General features: G+C 36.1%; 1 protein-coding gene across 1 annotated transcript in view; it reads right to left on the bottom strand.

The window, feature by feature from the left end:
* Window positions 1–20,969, bottom strand: part of FARSB (phenylalanyl-tRNA synthetase, beta subunit) — a gene marked incomplete at its 5' end in the record, with an annotated part of 39,194 nt that extends 18,225 nt beyond the window's left edge. The window contains 14 exons of the mRNA XM_009581784.1: window positions 4,308–4,425; window positions 6,590–6,682; window positions 9,631–9,711; window positions 10,135–10,342; window positions 10,772–10,833; window positions 12,417–12,468; window positions 12,555–12,616; window positions 13,944–14,014; window positions 16,377–16,485; window positions 17,739–17,889; window positions 18,333–18,448; window positions 18,934–19,006; window positions 19,559–19,713; window positions 20,875–20,969. Coding sequence (XP_009580079.1) covers window positions 4,308–4,425; window positions 6,590–6,682; window positions 9,631–9,711; window positions 10,135–10,342; window positions 10,772–10,833; window positions 12,417–12,468; window positions 12,555–12,616; window positions 13,944–14,014; window positions 16,377–16,485; window positions 17,739–17,889; window positions 18,333–18,448; window positions 18,934–19,006; window positions 19,559–19,713; window positions 20,875–20,969 — 1,446 coding nt within the window. The remainder of the gene's footprint in view (window positions 1–4,307; window positions 4,426–6,589; window positions 6,683–9,630; window positions 9,712–10,134; window positions 10,343–10,771; window positions 10,834–12,416; window positions 12,469–12,554; window positions 12,617–13,943; window positions 14,015–16,376; window positions 16,486–17,738; window positions 17,890–18,332; window positions 18,449–18,933; window positions 19,007–19,558; window positions 19,714–20,874) is intronic.
* Window positions 20,970–21,170: the final 201 nt, after the last annotated feature.

The raw sequence follows: 21,170 nt of genomic DNA, 5'->3' as shown, positions 1-21,170 counted from the left end.
GTGGTTAAAGATCCCTATACGATTAGTGACTTCATGGGAGTTATAGCTGTACCTACAGTCTGAATTCTAGTTCCACGTAGTTCTGGACATAAGTATCAGAACTAAGCGCCTCAGACCTCAAGAGATGGTTCTTTCCTACAGGCATCAATTATTTGCTGCTGCATTCGATACAAGAAAATAGGGGACATCAGAATAAACAGGAGCCAAGCTCAAACAAGGAAAGGAGTGGGTTCTTCAGGCAGCATAGAGTTAAGCAGTGAAACTTCTTCCCCACAAGATTTTGTGGAGGCTGGAAGTTTACACGGCTCTGAGGAGGCAGAGGAAGCTAATAGGAGATAAATCTATTTGTTACTACATACAAAGAACCACGTTTGAGTCAGGAAGTCCCTGAGCTACTCGTGGCCGGAGAACAGGGGAGGCACTCCAGATGTATTATATATGCTTACCTGCTCTCATGCTTTTCCCTTGACAAACACTTTTAGCTAGTGTTACAGACAGGTTATTGGGCTAAACGAGCCTTTGGTCTGACCTGCCATAGCCAGTCTTTGTGTTTGATGTACAATAATAAATACAGGCAGAAACTCTAGTGCTCATTGGGTGTTCCCTGAACTGTTAATATCTACCACATAAGAAATCAGACTTTTTTTTTTTTTAAATTAAATTTACATCTTGCTTATTTGTTCCAACTAACCATTCAGTAACCAAAAAAAAAAACCACTATCAAAAACTAAAGGAAAACGTTTACCAAGTGGCTAGAAATACAAGGATTAAAAAGGACTGCAAAATACAGGAGCAAGAGCCTACACAAAGGATGAAAGCACAGCCTTTTTGAGCCAAAATTCATTCAAAACTTCTAGAGCAGCTAGATGTTCAGCAGAATTATTTTCTTTTTTTCTGTGATTCATTATGCTGGCAGAATTTGTAACAACTATTGGAATTTAATTTCTTTACTATTCAGATAGTCAACGGTATCTTCAGATCACTACTCTTAACTAACGCATCAGAAATAAACATACAGAACAATTTCTATACCTCATGTTTTCAAGCCAACTGTAAAAATCCTTGGTAAAGGAACGGATACATTTTCAAGCATTTCAAAAAACTGTGTTATAAAATTTACTCCTTTACAGAGTTATATTGCAACACAAGAAGTTCATTCACAACAGGGAATAGGAAGAAAGAAGAAAGTATTAGAAACTGTATGCAAAAGCTGGCGGATGTTATAAATGCTTCAGTTCTTTATAACTCACTTAAGAGATCTCTTGTGTCATGCCATGAAACAATTCTATTTTTTAAATGAGCCTGCCAAGTATGTCAACCTAAATTATTTTTTTTTATATATATTTCTGAGACTTCAAAGCACTTCCTGGGGATGCTGCTGAAAAACAATACAAAGGATGGGCAGCTGGTTAGGAATATGTGAGCCAAAAGAGTGTTGTACGCTGCCCCCTTCCAAATTAGAGATACTTCAGAAAAATGGCTGGGTGATCTGAAAGGGGGCATCTGCTCATTTAAACTTGTCTCACAGCCTCACAAAAATACCAAACTATTTTCTGCGTATAACTAACATTTCCAGACAGTTTGGAAAAATGCTTCAAAATATGGCAGCAGCTGTAATCACAAATGATGTAAATTACGCTAAATGTGTGCTACTATAAGCTTGCCAGATTCTCCAAGATCACTGGTCAGAGGTGATTTTCTAATGGATTCATTTCTTTCGTTGTGGTAAGGGAGAGGAAGGGTATTCTCTGTTAGGACTCGTGGTGTAAGGTGATGATTTATATGCTGAACTAGTGTAACTATCTTACCAGAAGAGACTATCTAGTGTTACAAGCTAACCACACAAATGCTGTGTAACATATTCAAAATCGGCACATTTCCTCCTGCCTTGAGAAGAAACATTTCTGCTCAGATTTGGTTCCATTTAGTTATATCAAATCTGGCACACGTTTTGCTAATTTAATACGTCAAACCTTTCTGCCAGATATGTCTGAAGAGAAATATTTTCAGCTCACCTTCGTAAGCATGAGCTCTGTGTAAGAAGTGTGTTTAAAAGGGCTAGGTTCATTCAGACATGAATGACTACAAGATGCCATTTCAAATACAGTTAATGTCAGTACTCTTTTGACCCATACTTTTTAAATTATTAATTGGAAATTCTGCATGCCAAAATCATGAAATAATAAAATTAAATTAGTCAGTCTGATGACATAAGCCTTCTGCAGGAAATCTCATTCCATATGTGAGAGGACAACCCCGCATTTTTCAGTGTTTGCAGAGTTACCAGTTATTTCTTTCTCCCCTCCCCTTTCAAACTGTTTATTAGGCAAGTTTAATTTTGGAAGTAAATTTGAGAAAACCAGTAGTTATTCTAAACACAACATTAAAAACAATTTCAGATACTGTTCCCAGTCTGCAAGTGCTCAACCCATGAGAGGGCTGCCCAAGAGCAGGGTACAAAGCTGCTGTCTCAGAAGTCTCTATCTTTCATCTGTTGCAATGATTCCCATCAAAATGAAGTACACTACAAAATCAGTCTTTATAAAACTGTTAAGCACCCGTCCACATAAATGAAAGCTTTCAAGAGCTACAATTAACGCACATGAAATAAAAGTAATCAATTTAACTTGCAAATTTTATAAAGCCAGGATATTTTATAAATTTTATAAAGCCTTATTCCAAGATAAATAGCCCCACTCTTGGTTCTGAAGAATGCTGATGCTATTCTGCCATCTGTACCACGTTTTTTGCATTCTCCAGCTAACTCCATGCCCAGCTAGGAATGAGCTGCACCACCAAACTGTCTGTATTTAATAAAAAAAAAAAAGTCTACATCGTTTGCTAAAACTGCTTATTTTGCTTGGCAAGGTTTTTTTTTTTCTTAAAAAAAAAAAGTAATCTACAAATTAAATTTATCACCAAAGCAATTTACTTGCCATTTTGTTTATGCTGTATATAAACCTTTGTTTTGCAGATCCCAGATACCTAAACACAACCACTAAAATCTGAAACCAGATAATGAAACAACAGAACCATTTCTGCTGCTGAATTTAAAGTAATGTCAGCCTTTTTCACCAAGAGGCAAAACTTCATTCAGAGTTGTAACTCAGTGTACAAGCACTTCCTCCCAAAAGTTGTAGCTTGTGCACTCCTTTTGCCCTAATACAGCATACAGAAAGAAACGAATCAGCAAATTTTAGACAAATTTTTAATATTTTAAAAATTCATTTTAATTTTATTGTTCATTTTACTTTGATACCTTTTTCCAGATAAAAGATATCTGAAATTTTGATCCTACACAGTGAAATCAGTGCAAAGAGGCCTCATCACACAGGAAGGATTTCACTGAAGCTTTTGAACTAGCCGCTTTGGCTGTTTCACGTAAAACAATTAAGGTTACAGAACAATTCAAAGGCAGCCACGCTTTTTTAGCATAGTTGGATGAAGTGGAAAGATAAGGAAAATCTTTTTATAGATGAGAGGGGAAATTTTATACTGTTGAGCTTTTTATTTATTTATACATTTTTATGCACAGACTTGCTCCATTCTTTACCCTGTATCTGTGCTACAAATCTAATTCTTCATATTGTTTGTCAGTTTTCCAAAAGATAATTGTGGAGAACAAATACAAGCAATCCTGTTTAAAGACAATGGAAAGATGGAAAAGGGATTCATGCTGAGACACACTGACCCCAATATTTTCTTCTGAGTTACAGCTCTCCAGAATAGAATCAGTCTGCAAGTACAACCTGCTATTCCCAGGCTCGAGACATACTGCTTTTCAGTTGGCACAGCACTGCACATCTTTGAGACTACAGCAGTTTAAAGAGGTTCTAGTACTGCAATAGCAGCATGCCTTCGATATTTACTACTCTCCAAGGTTTGTGCCACTGGAAAACATTACCAGCAGAGAGTTTCTTTCATGAGTTACAGCCCTGATAAGAATGCAAAGGACCACTAGATTAAGAGCAAGTAAAAATGGGTGCATCAACATAAGCAATTTAGAGCAGGTTCTTTTTTGGTGCAAAATTGTCTTGCATTTATCCTTGGAGTCTTGCAGTATTCTTGACAGATTTTAATGGATATTTTGATGCCTAAAAATATTTACAAGGTACCCACTTGCACTTCTGAGAATCGTATCTTTAGCCACTCTGCCAATCTCTTAACTCTTGCACGTAAATTAAAAAACAGAATGTAGTATGTAGTGATTATTATATTTCTAAAGAAATACAGATTTACTTACTATTACAATTTAGTACGTAAACATATATTTCCATTAGCGAAGACTTTGAGGAACCTTCTCTTACCTGTATCAGGATCTTTTACTACAATATCAGAAAGCTCAAAGAGTTTGAGAGGCAAGGGCATCTTTCGGTTAGCCGCAATAGTTTTCAGCAGCCCAGGAAGGAGGGTTGTACGTGCCACCTGCAGGACAAACATGGTTGCTGCAAGTGAAATACCTTCCAAAATAGCTAATGTTAGATTTATTAATTTTTTATTTTGCTTGCTTGTAACAAGAGTTTAAAAGTAGTCAGATGCAAATACTGCACTCATCTCTTATGTTTGAGCATCTTTGTTTTAGAATTATTAAACCTGAAAATGTACATTCTCAGCACGTTCTTTATACTGCATTTTCTGAAAGAGCATATATGTGAGCTTAAGAACAGATACCATTTCACATGCTTGAGCTGCAGCGCAGGGTAGAAAAACAAACAATACAAAAAGAAGTGCAAAAAAACCCCATAAATTTAATCTCACTTATGCAAAAGGTAAATACTAAGTGTTATTTTGGAAATATTAAATGCTATCTGAAATATTTTCTTGATACCTCCTGCTATCAATCAATGATATAGGCAGAACCTAAGCAACAGAAATGGATATATTCAGATTGCAGTTGTGGATAACCTGAAGTAACCATAGAAAATGTATGTAAGGAACCAAGGCAGGATGCAATCACATTAGTGTTCTTACAGATTCATTCACGCATATTTCCTGTGTTCTCCATTCAAATACTTCCTTAGAAGTGCACCATTTTTTTTTCCCCAAACTGGAAGAGTCTGATTCAAAAAATCTAATGGAAAAGAGATGGGAGTGATTGTCTGCTGCTTGACTGCAGGTAAAAAGTTACCGCGTGCTCAGCCATAGTTATTTTTTATCATTGGGCATGCAGCATTTCTGTCTATTTATCCTACTTTTCCTAACCACTGAAGGGTTCCAGCTGCACACTCAGCTGGAAAAGGGTCCCTGGCATCATCCTGCCCTTGTCTTGCCAGCAGAGGACAGGGGATGGGGGAAAAGCCATCCTGAGAATCCCATCACAGTTAACATCTAAAGCTGAAAATTTATAGTGCATCACAAAGAGTAATCCTTCACAATTTTCAGGGAGGCCTACATATTTTAAAAGACTGAGGCTTTTTTTGCCACAAGGAATATTCAGCCAATAATATAACTGCTTAGCACCATCACTACTGCAAGGCAAGCAGTCTTTGAAGAACAGGAATCTGAAATTGTACCTGGCTAGAGGGGGCTGCCGCTTCTTCTCTTTTTGTTCACACTCAGTATTGTTTGTTGGTTTACATTCTATATTGCTCAGTTGTCATCACCATGCCAAATGATATACGTGAACAGGTGATAATAGTCTAAACAGGTTACAACAGTGTCTTGCATGACTGCTTATTTGTGGTATCAAACAGAACAGAAAATACAGGAAGGTACCCAATACTTCTCTTCCTGAATCTCAGAGTAGCAGAAGACTGTTTTTAATATTAGAGATAAGATCTAGAAAGGTATTTTAGACACTCAGAGGAATCAGACTTACTGAAGAAGATCTTGAGGAAAAAAACCCCACAAATCACAAAACATTAACACCCACAGACTGCTGAAACTTTTCTAAACTTTCTAAAGAGTGTTTACCTTTGTATTTCTTAGGTTAGAAACAAAAAGAGCCTCTAAATTTACCTTCCCTGTAAACTAAAGAAAGCATCTTTTTAAAAAAACACTCTCTAAGAAACACTCTAAAAGAAATACAAAAACTATGGGTACACTTTTAGGTACTTTCAGAATTGTTGACTATACTGTACTTGAGCTCTCACTCTCTGATCTAGCACAGATCAAATGATCTAGAAATGGGTATTAAAATACTTAGAGCAATACAGAATTTAAACAAAAAAAAAAGAGTAATAATGGGTAATAATTACATTTCCTATCCAGAGCTCAGGAAGTTTAGAGATTGCCAGATGTAGTAGTTCCATTTATATTGAATGGCTTTTCTAAAAGCGGGAGTTGATCAATCATCTGGGATTTTCTGTAATAAGACAGCTCAATTTTGCCACATGCTGTCATACAGAGCATGGTATTTTACTTTTTGAAAAGCTAATAGTATTTCACACCGAATAAGGTATTTCTCAGTAAAGAAGTAACAGAAAATGACTGCTAGGAAGTTTAGCACATAAATGTGCACGTCCTCTTTAATGCAGGAAAAGTAGCTCTATAGTTTATAAATTTTATTTCCTGTTGGTTTCTTTCTTTCCTCTTTAAATATAGAATCTGTGACAATATTGCTGTCAAAATTTGACCTGAATTATCTCACCTGAAATTCTGCAGTTTTGGGGTTTGCTATGCGCACTGCTTTTGTTGCAGAGATATCCATACCAAGTTTATCTGCAATGTCTTCTTGAGAACACTGACAGGAAGAGACAAAAAACCACCAAGGTCAAGTAGTTAAAATAGACAGTAAGCCAATGATTAAATTTGATATCAAGAATGAACAATGCAATTGTAGCACTTGCTCTGAGGCCCCCTAATAAATACTCTCATGTGCAACACCCACTCATAACAAAAATTAAGCTCCAGTCTTAAGACTAAGTAGGCAAACTGGTTTATTTACAAATGTTAACTACTAACCAAAATAAAGCTAGTTTTTTTTAAAAAAAAAAAGGCAAGTGTTTATTTAGGCTGCTGTCATGTTTTAAAAACAGAGGCTCAGATTCTGCCCCCTCACTTGCAGTGGGTAAAGTATTTTATTCTGAAAATAGCACTTGTAAAGGGAATGGTACCCGAGCTTTCTCACAAAGAAAACAATCCCTTCGGGGCTACTTAGAGAAAGTAAAGTGCTGTCTATGAAAAAATGGGTCATATGGCCAAGGCTTCCATTTTCATAGCTGCATAGGATTCTCATAGTTCATTGTTCTTGTTTTCATTTTTTTTTGAGTTGGAGTATTTTTAAAGCCCTTATTCTCAAGGTGTATTTTTAAGCTGGTCAGTAAAGCAATACACATGCACTTTATCAGGCTCAGACGATGTCTGTGCACATACAGCAACAGATGCTACTGATAAGATCCACACTACAGATTTCCAGAATTTATAGCTTTATTAATGTATTAAAGAAACCAATAGCAGACTAGGCATGTAATTGAGGATTTGCTAGTATACTGCAGTCTCCCAGAAGTGTTCCCTTTGCACTGGCAGCACTCCGAAAAGTGTGTTGATAGACCAAATGTGAGGAAAATGAGCAGATGATACCATCTGAAAAACTGGATTATTGAGTACAAAAAAATAAAATCTTAAATGAATGCTGACCTTAGGAGGAGAAAACTGTGTTAAACAGTTTTCAGATGTGTATCTAAACTATGGTATGTTACTATGATTGAACTAAATGCATTTTGGCTAAATTGGAGCTCCTCACAGAAAGCAATGTTATTGTGTACAAGTATAATTTGGGGCTCAAACCAAGAAACAGATTGTATGCACAAATACATAAGCAGTGTTTGTCATATAACACTGGGCTACAGAACGTTGTAGCATAAATGATATTTGTCATAGGCCTCACACTGGTGTTTTAATAAAGTGTTGGTGACACAGCAGACTCTGGGTTTCATCATGCTACAGAGAAATACACATATGTAATGTGATAACATGATACACTGCGTGATCTTACAAAATTCTGCTGTTGCAGTTCATAAAGGTCCTCAGTTGTAGTGATGTAATAGATTCAGTGTTTTTAAGCATATTACCTACTAAGTGCTGAAAAAATGGAATTATATTTATTAACGAATAACAAAAATCTATAAAAGCTTGACCACGTTATACACATTATTTCCCCAAAATGGTACTACCACAGGTAGTCTGAATATCTTTGTCAAATACTAGCACTGCAGGAAGTAATACTAGTTATTGTCCTGGTTATTTAAATGAGTTCATAACAAAATATTAAAACTGGAGTATATTTTTCAGACTTCAGAATTAGTCCAAATTTTGCTTTTGAAGCTCCTTGAAATCTGAAGGTGTTAAAATTGTATTCAATCCATTTGGATTACCAGCCTTGGTTGCAATAGCTGAACTTTTCAAACGTGTGGAAGTGTTTTAGGAGCCTGCATCACTGTATCTTAAAATCTTTGAGTAAGTTACCAAAAAATAATCTGTGATCAGATAACTATCTCTTAAAAGGTTTTGTACTTTCAGGGATGTACACTTCTGGCCATCTAGTAAGTTTTAAGCTCAGGAAAAGGTTGAGAAATTCCACAGAGGTTTTAATAGAAATGTGATGGTAGTTCCCCATATGCTAAAATGTCCACAAATTGCACTTTAAGGCAAAGGCTTTGAGCAGACCTTGCAAGAGAAAGGATTTTCTAAAATGTATAATGTATTTTCAATAGCTGACTATGCCAATTTCCATGTATGGAAGTTACAATATTCATTTGGAGGGCATGGGGGTGTACTTAACTTGCTTTTTTTCAATAGTAGATCAGGTTCTGTGATCCAGTTCACAACGATGGCAAAGGGTATGAACAAGTGGCCATGACAAAGATGGTGTTTTCTACTGAACATTTTATTTCAACAAAACAATCCTGTTGCAAAATTTCAGTATTAGAAGTTATGCCAGCTGTTAGTACTGGAGTGACACATGCTGCAGAGTCCTAATTCTTGTTAAAAGACTACTTGCGTGGCTGTAACAAATAACATGGATAATACCTGCAACCAGTGGTAACAACAATTACTGTATTTTCATTTGTTCTTCCATGCAAAAAAAAACCACCTGTGGTGAAATTTACAGAGGAATCTGTGTGCCCTTAGTGTGTGCATTACAACTTTTTTACAGGTAATTCTTAAAATAAACTCTTTGCTGACTGAATAACTATGTATCAGCTTGGTATCTAATGCAAGGAACCATGGGCAAGTGACAATACTAAAAAGAGACAAATAGAAACAGGGTAATCTCTAAACTGTGTAGTAATATCCACCAGAAAGTACTAAGTTTTTATGTTTGTTTTCCAGATTAGCAAACTATGATGAATTTCACATCTGGTGATCAAAGTCTTGAGAGAGACTTGCTGTCTTACAATTTCATCCTATCAAGTTAAACTAAAAACAGTACTTCAGCAGCTATTTTTGCCTCTATACTTAGAACTACATGCCACATTAACAATGACTCATTCAATTTCTCTGACCTACAAACTCATAAAATATTATACTATAATTCCAAAGCACTAGCAAACAATCACTTGCCAAAACAGTAACGGATAGTACCGGTACATTTATACAATGACATATCCTCAGATCATCCTCTGCAGTTTTGGCTGCATCGCTATTCCAACATGCAACTAAGAAAAATATGAAATCAATATAATATACCAGGGCAAAAGTGAGTGCTTCAGTGAATCCAGCAGCTGCCAAGTCCAGTCTCAGAAGTTCTGTGAGCTTATTGAGGGGGAGCTAAAATGAAACAAAAAACAGTTTTCAACTTCCATCTAAACATTTTTATATTCTTTCCCGAGGTGATTCTGCCTGTTACATTACGGTGAATTCACTAGGGAGGTACTATGCTTGTGTGCTTAAAATTTTTGAAACCGTCAGCCAGCTGCCTTTAGGCTTGCCTGAGGAAATGAATCTCCCAATTAGAGATTTAATATGGGCTCCCTATTTAAACCCTGTCTTTTTTCAAGTACCAGCAACCACTGGTCTTGGACTTATTCAGATCAGTAGGGCATCTGTTTTGTATCCTATCCATGGTAAATACTTCTCAAGGCAAAGCATGTCAAAATATTTAATTCCTAGGTTCTGTTTTCCCCAAAGCCCTTCTGGCATGCACTAGTCATTTACTGACAACAGAGCGTTTATTTGAAGGGGCAATCTTACTTGATTAGCTATGGTGTACGTTTTCGGAATAGTCATCTGAATGTTGTTATAACCATAAGCTATTGCTGCATCTTCTACGATATCACATGCATGGATAATGTCCGCTCTGGTAGGAGGGATTTCAATCTCTATATTGTTCCCATTCCCTGTGACGTGTGACTTCAAACACATCCTAGTCAGCAGCTTTGCAAGGCTTGATGGAGTTTCACTGAAACAAAACAAGAGAGTAGTAATTTATGGATCTTGCACTATATTGACTGGCTTTTTAAAGTAATCAACGTTTCTGCTCCATTGCCTTGTATCCTGAAGAACCTCCAAGTGCTTTATGGACTGTACATAGACTTAGCATTCCATCAGAACCAGCTCAGATTCTGACTCTTGAGACGGTTATTTTTTCTTTACTTCATAACAATTGTGTGAGGCCATAAAGAATCATTCACTTTCCTTGAAAACAGGGGAAGAAGTCCGACAAAGTTGATCTAATTACCCAAGATAACCCCTGAATTTTTGATAAATTAAAAAAAAAAAATCTCAGTATAAACATTTTTAAAACAATGCAATAATCAATGTTTTGTAGTACCTTTTTCATGATTAATGTTTATGAGTAAAAACTATGTTTTCATTTGCAATAACACACCTGATTCCTATTTTCTTGTTAATGAGTTCAGGTTTCACCTTCTCTTTTCTGTAAGTCAGTTCCTAAAAAGAAAGACAAAGCTTTTCAGCATACACAATGCCTGCCATTTCTACCTAAGAGGATTCAATTTTGACATCTTGGTAATCTAGCTTCTTCTAATTACGATACTAAAATGACATGCACAGAAGACAAGTGTGGAATATTAGGCTAAACTTAATATTTTACGATAACAGGATTGTTGAAAACATGTTATAGTACGTGATGAAAAAGCTGTTCTCGGTTAAGCTAGAAGGTTGAATGCAGCATGAAATCCCTGTTATTGAAACTTCCGATAATTTCTGATATATGCAAGTAACAGAGTTTCTGAAAGTTTCTAGTCACCGGTTCATCCTAAGTCAAAGCCCTAAAGCAGTGAATAGTCATGCATGAGATCTCATGGTCCAGCACAGATCAAATGACTTTTAGGAGGAAAAGGAAAGAAAATTTTCTATTTCCTTATTGGCACAGAAATATCTACCGGTATTTTACTTAGAAAGTTTGCAACATATTTAAGAAAGTTATTTTGTATGTATTTACTTAGGTGTTTCTAAATTACTACATATACAAATCCTTAAAAACCTTAGCATCTAAAACTTTGGGGATTTTTTGCTCTATTTTATCTAGGGAAGCTACTTTGGTTACTGTGGAGATTTCTATTTTGTTGGGTATCTCTTCAGGATTCCAGGTCTTTCCTCTGTTGATTAAAGCTGACATTGCTAAAAGAAAAAGCTAAAATACCACTAGAAAAAACTCTCAGTAAAAATAAGTTTCTTTCCCTCTGAACAGTTTGTACTTGCTTGATATATCTGATTTTATGAACTCAACCAGATCTCTGTTTGTCTTCAGTTACTTTCAGGAAACAGGAGGAATTGCTTTCTTTATACTTATTAAGAGAACAAAAAAGTAAGACTCCATTACTGCAAAGAGGTCTGCCTGGGACGCTGAATGCAGGCAAACCTGCACTTGAAGTCAACATCCTGCCTTATAGACCTTTATATAGTTGGAGTCTACAAAGTGAAAGACTGAAAAATCCAGTGTTACAAGGTTATTTTAACTGAAGGGCATTAAAGCTTCCAGATCTGATAAGTAAGTTATGCTGAGGCTGATTTCAGTTGTCCACTGGTTTAAGCCTGAAGGACCTCTTCCTGCATTCATTTTTCCTGATTTGGAACACGTAGGTTTTAAAGGCTTTAGACACAGATTATGACCTTTGATTGCAATCTTTACTTGTTCCTGAAAAAGTTCGTATCACATGAACTCTAAACCACAACAGTGGTTACCACTCGTAACTTTAAACCCTACCCTTCTTTTTGGAGTATCAGGCTATGTCAGTGAGACTGTATTTTTAGCCTTACCATAAATTAGTGGAGCTTCAGAATGAGTTTCCTAGATAAGGGGAAGCTGGAGCTGGAGTTATTTTTCATGGGGCTAGAGAAGGCCCTGACTCACTAATATATAGGTAGTGCCAAGCTAAGCTTTTACACTATACCTCAGAACCAGTATGTACTGCCTCTGCAGAAAAAGAAGACAATGTCACTCTTACCAGACTTTGTGTAAATAAAATCCTTTCCCCAAGGATAGTGAGATACCATATCACTACGCTTACCGGATAGATGTGGGTCTTCCCATTAGGATAAACTACTTCTGCTGCTTCAACACTAAGAGAGACAGAAAAACAGAAGTAAAAATGTTTTTAACACACGGCCCAAATGTAATGTCTCTCTGACTGGAGATTTATACTTACCTGAATGGCTTCTCACAATACTCGCTAAACATCGTGACTATAATATCAAGAACAATTTTTGCCTACAAAATAAAGATAATAATCACATTGAAATCTGTCATCTACTTGTGCTGAAGTAGACAAAATATCTTAACAAAAAATGGGGAAAAAAATCTTGTCTTACACTCTCTTCATTCTGTTCTATTTAATAACTTAACAACCAAAATTCTAGCAGTCTAGAATGCTAGATTGAATTTTAAAAAATGTTTTTCTTCTGCTGCAAAGACATTTATGCAAAAACTTGAAATTTTTGGTTTTTAAGGTTCTGAAGCATTTGTGTATCTTTGCTAAACTCTGTTCTGAAGACACACAGGGTCTTTATGACCGGTTGGAAGTGAGTCTTCCCAACCTTTAGTCTAATCAGTCATTTCACTGAAGTTCCAAGTGAGAATGTAGGGACTGAAGGACTGTGGCATTGTTTAGAAATATATTGTCAAATAACCTCAGCTGCAAAATCTTTTGTTTTACAGTTAATATTTTCAGAGATTAGTGTAACAGAACATAATCACGAGATTGAGATCAACTTCTCAATCTACAAGGGTTGTTTTTTGATGCCTCACCGTATAATTTCCTTCAGGTAAACAGAAAAGCACTATTTTTCTTCTTACTATCAAGGCAAGCAGTAGCAAGAAGCAGTTATTTTTAGTTTGCTTAGAAGCCGCTCCCCAACATGCAAATTTATTTGTGTCGTTAAAATATCATTGCGTAGTATGGTAAGTTAAAAGTGTTTTTGCTCTTAAGCACTTTAGGGAAACTATCAATGAATGCACAACCTATATTCAAGAACAGGCAATTATTACTGCTAGGCTTTCATGCTTCAGCTTTGAGTTGCAAAATTTGCATATGGAAAGACTTCGATTTGACACTTATTTGCACAGCATCCCTGCTTGAAAAAGATAACTAAGAAGAAGAAGTGTTGTCTTCCTTCCCTCAGCCCAAATTTTAAGTAGGAGACAAAATGATTCTTTACAAAGAGTATTCTGGCAAAATAGGCAGTCTTAGTGAATTTTACTCTTTTCGAAGACTTTCAGATTTAGAAAAAATGCTCAACAACAAAAAAAGCCCGTAATTTACTTAAATTACTTTCTCGTACAAACTGAACACTTAGTTTCAACATAAAGACACAGCAAAAACAAAATCCAATGAAAATACAACACTGTCTACAGAACAAGCCTAAAACTGTTGAGAGAATTCCACATAGTCCTACAATTTATCCTGCCCTTTTTGAAATGGGAGGTTGGCTCCATAAAGTAAATGCCTGGCTATTGTAGGTCTTTGTATTGGAGCCCTATCACCCAAAGAATAAACAATGATATTACAGCATATCAAAAGCAGGAAAGATTAATTTACCTTTGTAATATCTGTGCCTGTACATTCAATAAACACATTTCTGGTGTTTATGCTTATTTTTGAATGATCTCCTAAAACATATGAAGACAAAAACATGTTAAGAAATGTTATTACTTTCTTGCAATGACACTGATACTGACTCCTTTTGTGATTCAGAAAGATCATTGTCATCTTCCACAGTTTAAAAAGCCACTGTCTACTGCACCAACATTCACAATTCTTACCAGAATAGCAGCTCTTTTTGGTTTTAAATTTATGAATCAAAAAGAGGAAAAAGACAGACCAGACTCACTGAACGGGCTATGCTTTACATTGAAAGACACACAAATCTACAGGTATCTCAGTATCCATTTGAAAAAGCAAGCTAGCAGAAGAGTGGCCATCTGCTGGTTGCAAAGTGGTTCTGCACTTCCAGAGCATCTTCTCTTTCCTGGCTTTAGCAACATGTTTGCATTTGATGTGTGATGTGTGTAAGAAAGCAGCCTTAGACAGGAATGAATTAAATGGCTTTTAAAAAGTGATTTAGACTGATGAATAGCCATAGCTACTTCTGTGAATAACCAAGATCTCTTGACACTGTCTGCTGATACACTATGGGTTTGTCTACATTAGTGATTCCGGTCCTAGTATGGGTTCCCCTTAGGCATGAATTTGCTTTGTGTCTGTACTGGAGGTCATGAGGTGTGCACTGAAACACATCACTGATGCACTCAAAACTGTTTCTCATCTGGAAGAAGCAAGGTAGAACATACACTTATGTATCACCTAAAGTGTCTCTCTTGCAAGTCGGATGCAAAGTCCCCCAGTAGTTGGTTCCTTACGAAAGTGGGGTCCTGTTAGTAAGCCTCAATCAATCTAGAGCAGCTGTACAGAAAACTGCCTCGTATTGCCTGTTAGGTATAGATGTGCAGTGCATACCTTGAATGAATTTCATTGCCAATAACCATGCAGCATGGACATACATGGTCCTAAAATTGCATGGGATCGTGCCAAATCCAACCTTTGCCCTTTTCGCCTTTCGTTGCACCCCACAGGAGGCAAAGGGAGCAAACAGTTGGATACACATGGGCATTCTTGCTTCCTTTGTTTGACCCTGAGCAAGTCATTCAGCTTCTGTGGTTTAGTTTCCTACTTGAGAAACTAGGTCACAGCTAGGCTGAAAGTTAGGTGCACTGAAGATCTTAAGACTGAGGGATCTTGTATTCCCTTCCCTTTGATGCTGTGCTGTACCTCTTTGCAGATGGAATATATTCAGCATTTCTGGACTCACTTCAAAGCAAATATAACCTTTCACTTAAGTGCTTGTAGATAATCCAAAAAACCAATACAGATATTTACATTTCATTATCTGTTTAAAAAGTACCTTTAACCTGGATGCTTCTCTCAAATATTGTTCTTTAAAATAGAGACAGGTATTAAATTCAGCTCAACCTTTTTAATTGATAAAGTGTAAACAATATGCAATGCTTCTACATGGAACACTCCAAAGTTGGAATGAGCCTAACAAAGAAGGATCAGACACAGTGGCTGACACCACCTTCAATTCAGAACAGTTGTTCTTACCAGTCCCTGCCACAGAGTTTGAGCTGCCTTGTGAGATGATTTGGGTTAGCTGTTTAAGATATGGATAAGGTCAATTAGGAAAAATACATTCAAAGAGATTATCACTGCAGATTTTATAGGGAAAGCTACTGATTCTTGACCTAAATATATAGGTATACTGAAATATCTTTGTAAAAGGAATAATTCTTGCCATGTCATTAATTGGCTTCAGTAAACATGGTTCTCAAAAATCACCCATAGTTTCTTTTGCATTCAGAGGAAACCCATGTTTAGAAACAATGCAAAAAAGTCTAGACCAATTTATTCTTTTTAAGCCATTAAAGTCTTCTGGAATTACTTGTGTGGTAGCAAAAGGATCCATAAGAAGTAGTTCACACTGCTGATAAATACACTGGTCTTAAGACCTAGGTGAAAAGTTCCCTACTGTGACCACATAAAATGGAGTACAAAGCAGACTGTTACAGTTATCAGTTTACAAAATAATTTCTTACAAGCTTGTTTTAGCTAAATGTCTGATGAACAATGTTTATGTATGCAAACAAAATGCTTTCCTAAGAAAGGCTCCTGTCACAAGGAACCTTTCTTGAGTTCTAGAAGGGTATGAGAAGCTAAATGCAGAGGTTTGCAGTGGGACTTTTACATCCGCTTGATGAGGATGAGAAAAGAGGAACACTAGCAGCCTAGGGAGGGAGCAAAAAATTTGGCTGCATTTAAACTGAACGAAGGAAAGAATTTCATATTCACATGAAATTATAAGTGAAACAATTTTAAGAAAACAGAATAATCTTATTACACATCAATGTTTCTGTTAGATGCTGACTCTCACACAAAATAGCAGCAACGATATAAACTAGTCATAAGTAATCTTACCATTGATGATTGGTGGCATGGACAGAACAACACCATTGCTGTCATAAATGACAGGATAAAGTGGCTTGTTTTCTATTAGGTGTAAATAGTGCCGAAGGTGGCTGTCAGTCTGAAGAAACAAAGCACAACCTAAATTTCACATTAGCTCACTTGTGAACTTCCATAGTGCCACAATCCTTTGCTGAGAGATTAACGGGAATTTTGAAAGAGGGAAGGATTGGGCTTAGGGCTAGGTACTTCACTAGCAAAAGCTGTTTGCTCTCAAAAGCAGGAAAACTTTGAAATGAGAGAACTGGATTTTTGGTTTTCTTGAGAAGTTTAAAAAATTATTTCTTTAAGGATTCTCTCAAAGATGCATAGGATGCATTTGGACATGCTGTCCAAACGATGCCCTTGTTCATCACAGCAGACCTTTCATTGCCAAACTCATGGGCACACATCCTTAGTTTATAGGAACTTTCCTTAGAAGTGATAAAAATTAGCACTACTATACTTTTAATTATAAATTGCTAAATACTGACACATTTATGCTTAAATTTGATTCAAAATTTACATCGGTTCCAATGACATAGTATATGCTGTATCAAAAACATCATTTACTTTTAGTCTCTCTGATGCCCCTTGTTTCCTAGCTCTCTTACTCACCTTTAGTCAGAGATCTTTGAGAATTTATTTCTCTCTATGACCAGTATGTGTGCTCCAGCAGGGCTGTATATTGTAATGACGGTGATAATAGTCAAATGCTGACATTTAAAGTGGCCCACATAAACATCGTAAAATTAGACTTGATAGAATCTTTTCCTAGCATTTACCTGGTTTCATCAGGATGCTGGGCCAAGAGCAGTGCCAGGCTTAACTTGAGCCTTTTACACTGCTACGCTTGCCTAATATGTAGTTGGGTAAATAATTCAACATTTTCCCCAATAAATTGGCCAAATTAAAGTAACAATAAAAAATTTGATATTATTTACCCCAAGCTTTTCTCAGCTTTGTACACTGAGTATCTTACCAGTGTAGATAGATAAATATACAACCCTTTCACAGTATTACTAAAAGCATCATGAAAAGCAGTCTTCGTGTTGATAAATCAGAGGGTTAATATCAAACGCACTATTCTAAGAGTTATGCTTAGCCACAAAACACCACAATGTATCTTTCACGGACAATAAGAACAAAAATAAAGTATTACCATGTATTTCTCAAGAATAAGCAAAATATGGAACATTCACTAGCTGAAGCTACAGAAGAGAACTGTGTTTTATTTGTAAGAACAACTCTTAATAACAAGGATATGAGAGACATTAAGCCTTGGAAATTTATCTTCCTGCATTTAGTGCAACAAGTCTGAAAAATCCCACTTACCCTATACAGATCCATAGTTTGTGAAGCTGTGTACTCCTGGGATTGATTCAAGGGCTTGAATTTAATTTCAGAAGGTGCTTTAGCTGTAAAAGTAAATGGACCAGAGATGGTGTCCAAATCATGGGTACCTATTGCTACTAATGCTCTTCTCCTAGAAAGAAAGAAGGCAAAATAATGGTTTTACTAGTAATATTTACTGATAATATCTCATGATGCTCTATACTCCTATGCTTTCACAGAACTTACTGAAAAAGTAGATGGGCAATTTTGAGAAGCCTAGAAATTATTTTCACAAATAACATTTTAACAAATGTTAACAACACACCTAACAGTCAAAGGCAAATCCAATGGGACTGTTGCAAAACACTTCTTTCTCAACTGTTGTAGGACCTGTAACAGCTATTTATGTTGAAAAATATTGAGAGCAGGCAGAAACAGGCAAGGAAATGAGAAGGATCGAGAGAGCTGCTCTAAAAGATTCTCCTTAGCATAAATATAAATATAATGCCTCTCTGCAATAGGGATGTGCAGTCTTAACATGTGATAAAATCATACACATAGACACTATATACTACTTCAAATTTAAGCACTGACCTGCAAATATTTTGGTGTAGTTTTTCTTGGAGGTCAATGAAACTATCATAACGTTCCTTGGTAAAAGTTATATTACGAAGGACTGCAGCTACAGCATGAGGACGGACTTGGACAGTCTGCAATTTACAACAGCAACATATTATAAATTTCAAGTACACAGAATATACAAAACTAAAACTGATTAAATGTGCACTTTTCTTCATAAAATCCTCTTTTGTAAAGTAGTAATCAAAAGGAAAATTCATGGAAAGACATCAGAATCCCAAGGGGAAAAAACCCCAAACAAACCCACTCTAGGTCTGATAGAGACAAGGAGGTTTCCAATATACTGTGTAATGGCCCAGAAGGTCAATGCAATGTGAGCATTTGAAACTTTGATTTGATCTGCTACTAGGTTCACCCAAAATAATTTGTCTATTGTTGCTCCCCCTCCCCTTTCCTAAAAATAAATCACAATGAGTAGAGATATTTAAATTTCTTTAGCTCTTGTTCTGCAAATAAGATTTCCAGTCTCACTGCTCCTGTAAAATTGGTACTGATACCTATCTTGATGGTTCAGAAACCCTCAATAAATTTACAAAGGTGCAGTAAACACTTTTACCTCTTCAGTGATAATCAGCCTCTGACCTTCACCCTGAGCTGGTATTATCTTTTCGTACCTAGGGAGATTTATCCTAGAATAAAACCAGAAATAAGTCTGTAACTGAAAGAAAGTTCCCCAAATGCAGGAAACCTTAGAAATGTAGCAACAATTACATGTAGAAAACTTTCTTAGTAACATTTCTTGGCATGTAAATTAGCTAACTGTTTAAAACTTGTTTTCTATGGGATCGTAAACAGATTACTGAACTAGAAAGGAAGGACTCAAGAAGATAAAGTCATAGCAGAAAAGTGAAATGAAGTATTTATTTTGGTATTTATTACAGAGGATCACAAGGTAGTTCCTCTGCAGGAGTTCTTTACAGAGGATAAGTCTCAAATGGAACAGCAGTTGAAAAATTTTTAGAACAGAGCCAAAACCCAGTAACATTCTAGTCTAGTCTTTTAAAAATATACAACAGATCCTCTCCAAAGGAACATCTGACAAATCTGATCTACACATGAGAACATACTCAAGTGGCAAGAACATACTCAAGAAGCAAGTGGCAAGTTTGTTTATTGACCAGAAATGGACTCATATTTAAACAAATAATAAACCACACAAAAATCTCACAACTCTGCATTACCTTTCTTTAAAGACCTGCAGTCCTCGGACCAACCCTTCAAGGCAAAGAAGATCATAACGGTTGGCAGGAACATCAATTTTATAGAGAATGGTATCAGATGCACCCTTTGCCTTTTCTTCACCTTTTTCTTTACTTATAATGTCTTTCTCAGATGTCTGAAATTAAGCAAAAATGTCTTTTTAACCTGAAATATCTTAACATTGACAGAAGTATGACAGTGAGATAATATAATAGGAAAAATTGTATTAATTAAAAGTTTAAAGGTGTAATTTGGATTTATACAGCAAATGGACATACCACATACCAGAAATGACGTAAAATCTAAATCTTTCTCAGATTCAGAGATTGTAATGCAGTATACCAAACGAAAAATTCACTACTAGAATTTGAATTTTAGAAAAAGAGATTACAGAAGCAGGAGTCTCCAGGCTAGCAGATCTCATAGAGAACTGAGACCTTATTTTTGGCAAAAGATCGGCAAATGACTTGTCATATCAAGTCTATTCTGAAATACAACATAACATATGATGTTCAGATGTCTTTTGATAAACATCACTAAAAGATCAATTAATTCAAATTAAAAAGCAAAACCAAAACAGGCCTACTTGAACAAGATTTACATGGATACAGTTAACAGGGCCAGCAAATTTTCACAAGTAAAGAATCTAAATCAAAATTTTAAATATAAATTAGTTACAACTGAGGTAACAATGTTCAGGACAAATATATTTTTGTGGATATTGCACAGAAGAATGCATACAAAACAAAGCCAAACAGTAAAATATGTTCAATACATGGCCTGTGGCCATATTTATGCTGCTAAATAAAATGGGGCCAGAGACTGAAGACCAAGTGGCGCAGGCTGCCGACTTCCACGAAGTATAGCAATCTGCCATTGTGGGGTCTCTTGCTTCCAAGACGGTAACTTTTGTATGTCTGTTTTTCTTTCCAGATTCAAAACACCTGCATTAATACAGCCTATTACAACAGTATTTTATAACCTAAAGGTATGTGTAACATACTCTGCCCTGTGGTATGGAGGATGTTTCGGGATGAAAAGCCTGCTGCAGTACTGCTGAAAGATTGTATAGGTCAAGGGGACCTTCAAGTCTTGCCCACACTGCTTTTTGAGGATACGTGGGGCATGGTATCCTACAAACCTTGCCTAGATGTTTTCTCGGTACGTGCTAGAGGGCATCAGCCAACACTGTACCAGGGAATATGCTGGAAGTAATGCAGTACAAACTCTTACCAAATATAAATGCTGTCAGTACACTACATCTACTGAAAAAGTAACAAATAAAAACGTTACTTACAACTTCATCAAGCTCCAAACCAAACTCAAAGCAAAGCTCATTAAATTCTTCATCAGCTGTGAAGGAAGAAGGTGAATTTTGGTTAATAAGCAGACCTCAGACTTTTAAAGTAATTTTTTTGGTTTTTTTGAATGTTTTCAAACAAGACAACAAATGCTATTTTGAAAAAAAAAGGGTAAAAGTAATTTAAAGCATTTTGCTTATATTTGCATCTGAGTAGCAGTTTCTTTAGTATATACTGCATTTATTGACACGTTATTCTTACAGTCACAGCAAGGGCTTCTGAGCCTCAGAGC

This window comes from Fulmarus glacialis, unplaced genomic scaffold (genome assembly GCF_000690835.1).
Source record: "Fulmarus glacialis isolate BGI_N327 unplaced genomic scaffold, ASM69083v1 scaffold44897, whole genome shotgun sequence".
NCBI classification, from domain to species: domain Eukaryota; kingdom Metazoa; phylum Chordata; class Aves; order Procellariiformes; family Procellariidae; genus Fulmarus; species Fulmarus glacialis.
Note: the sequence above shows the minus strand (reverse complement) of the source record. Positions and strands in the feature narration are given on the sequence as shown.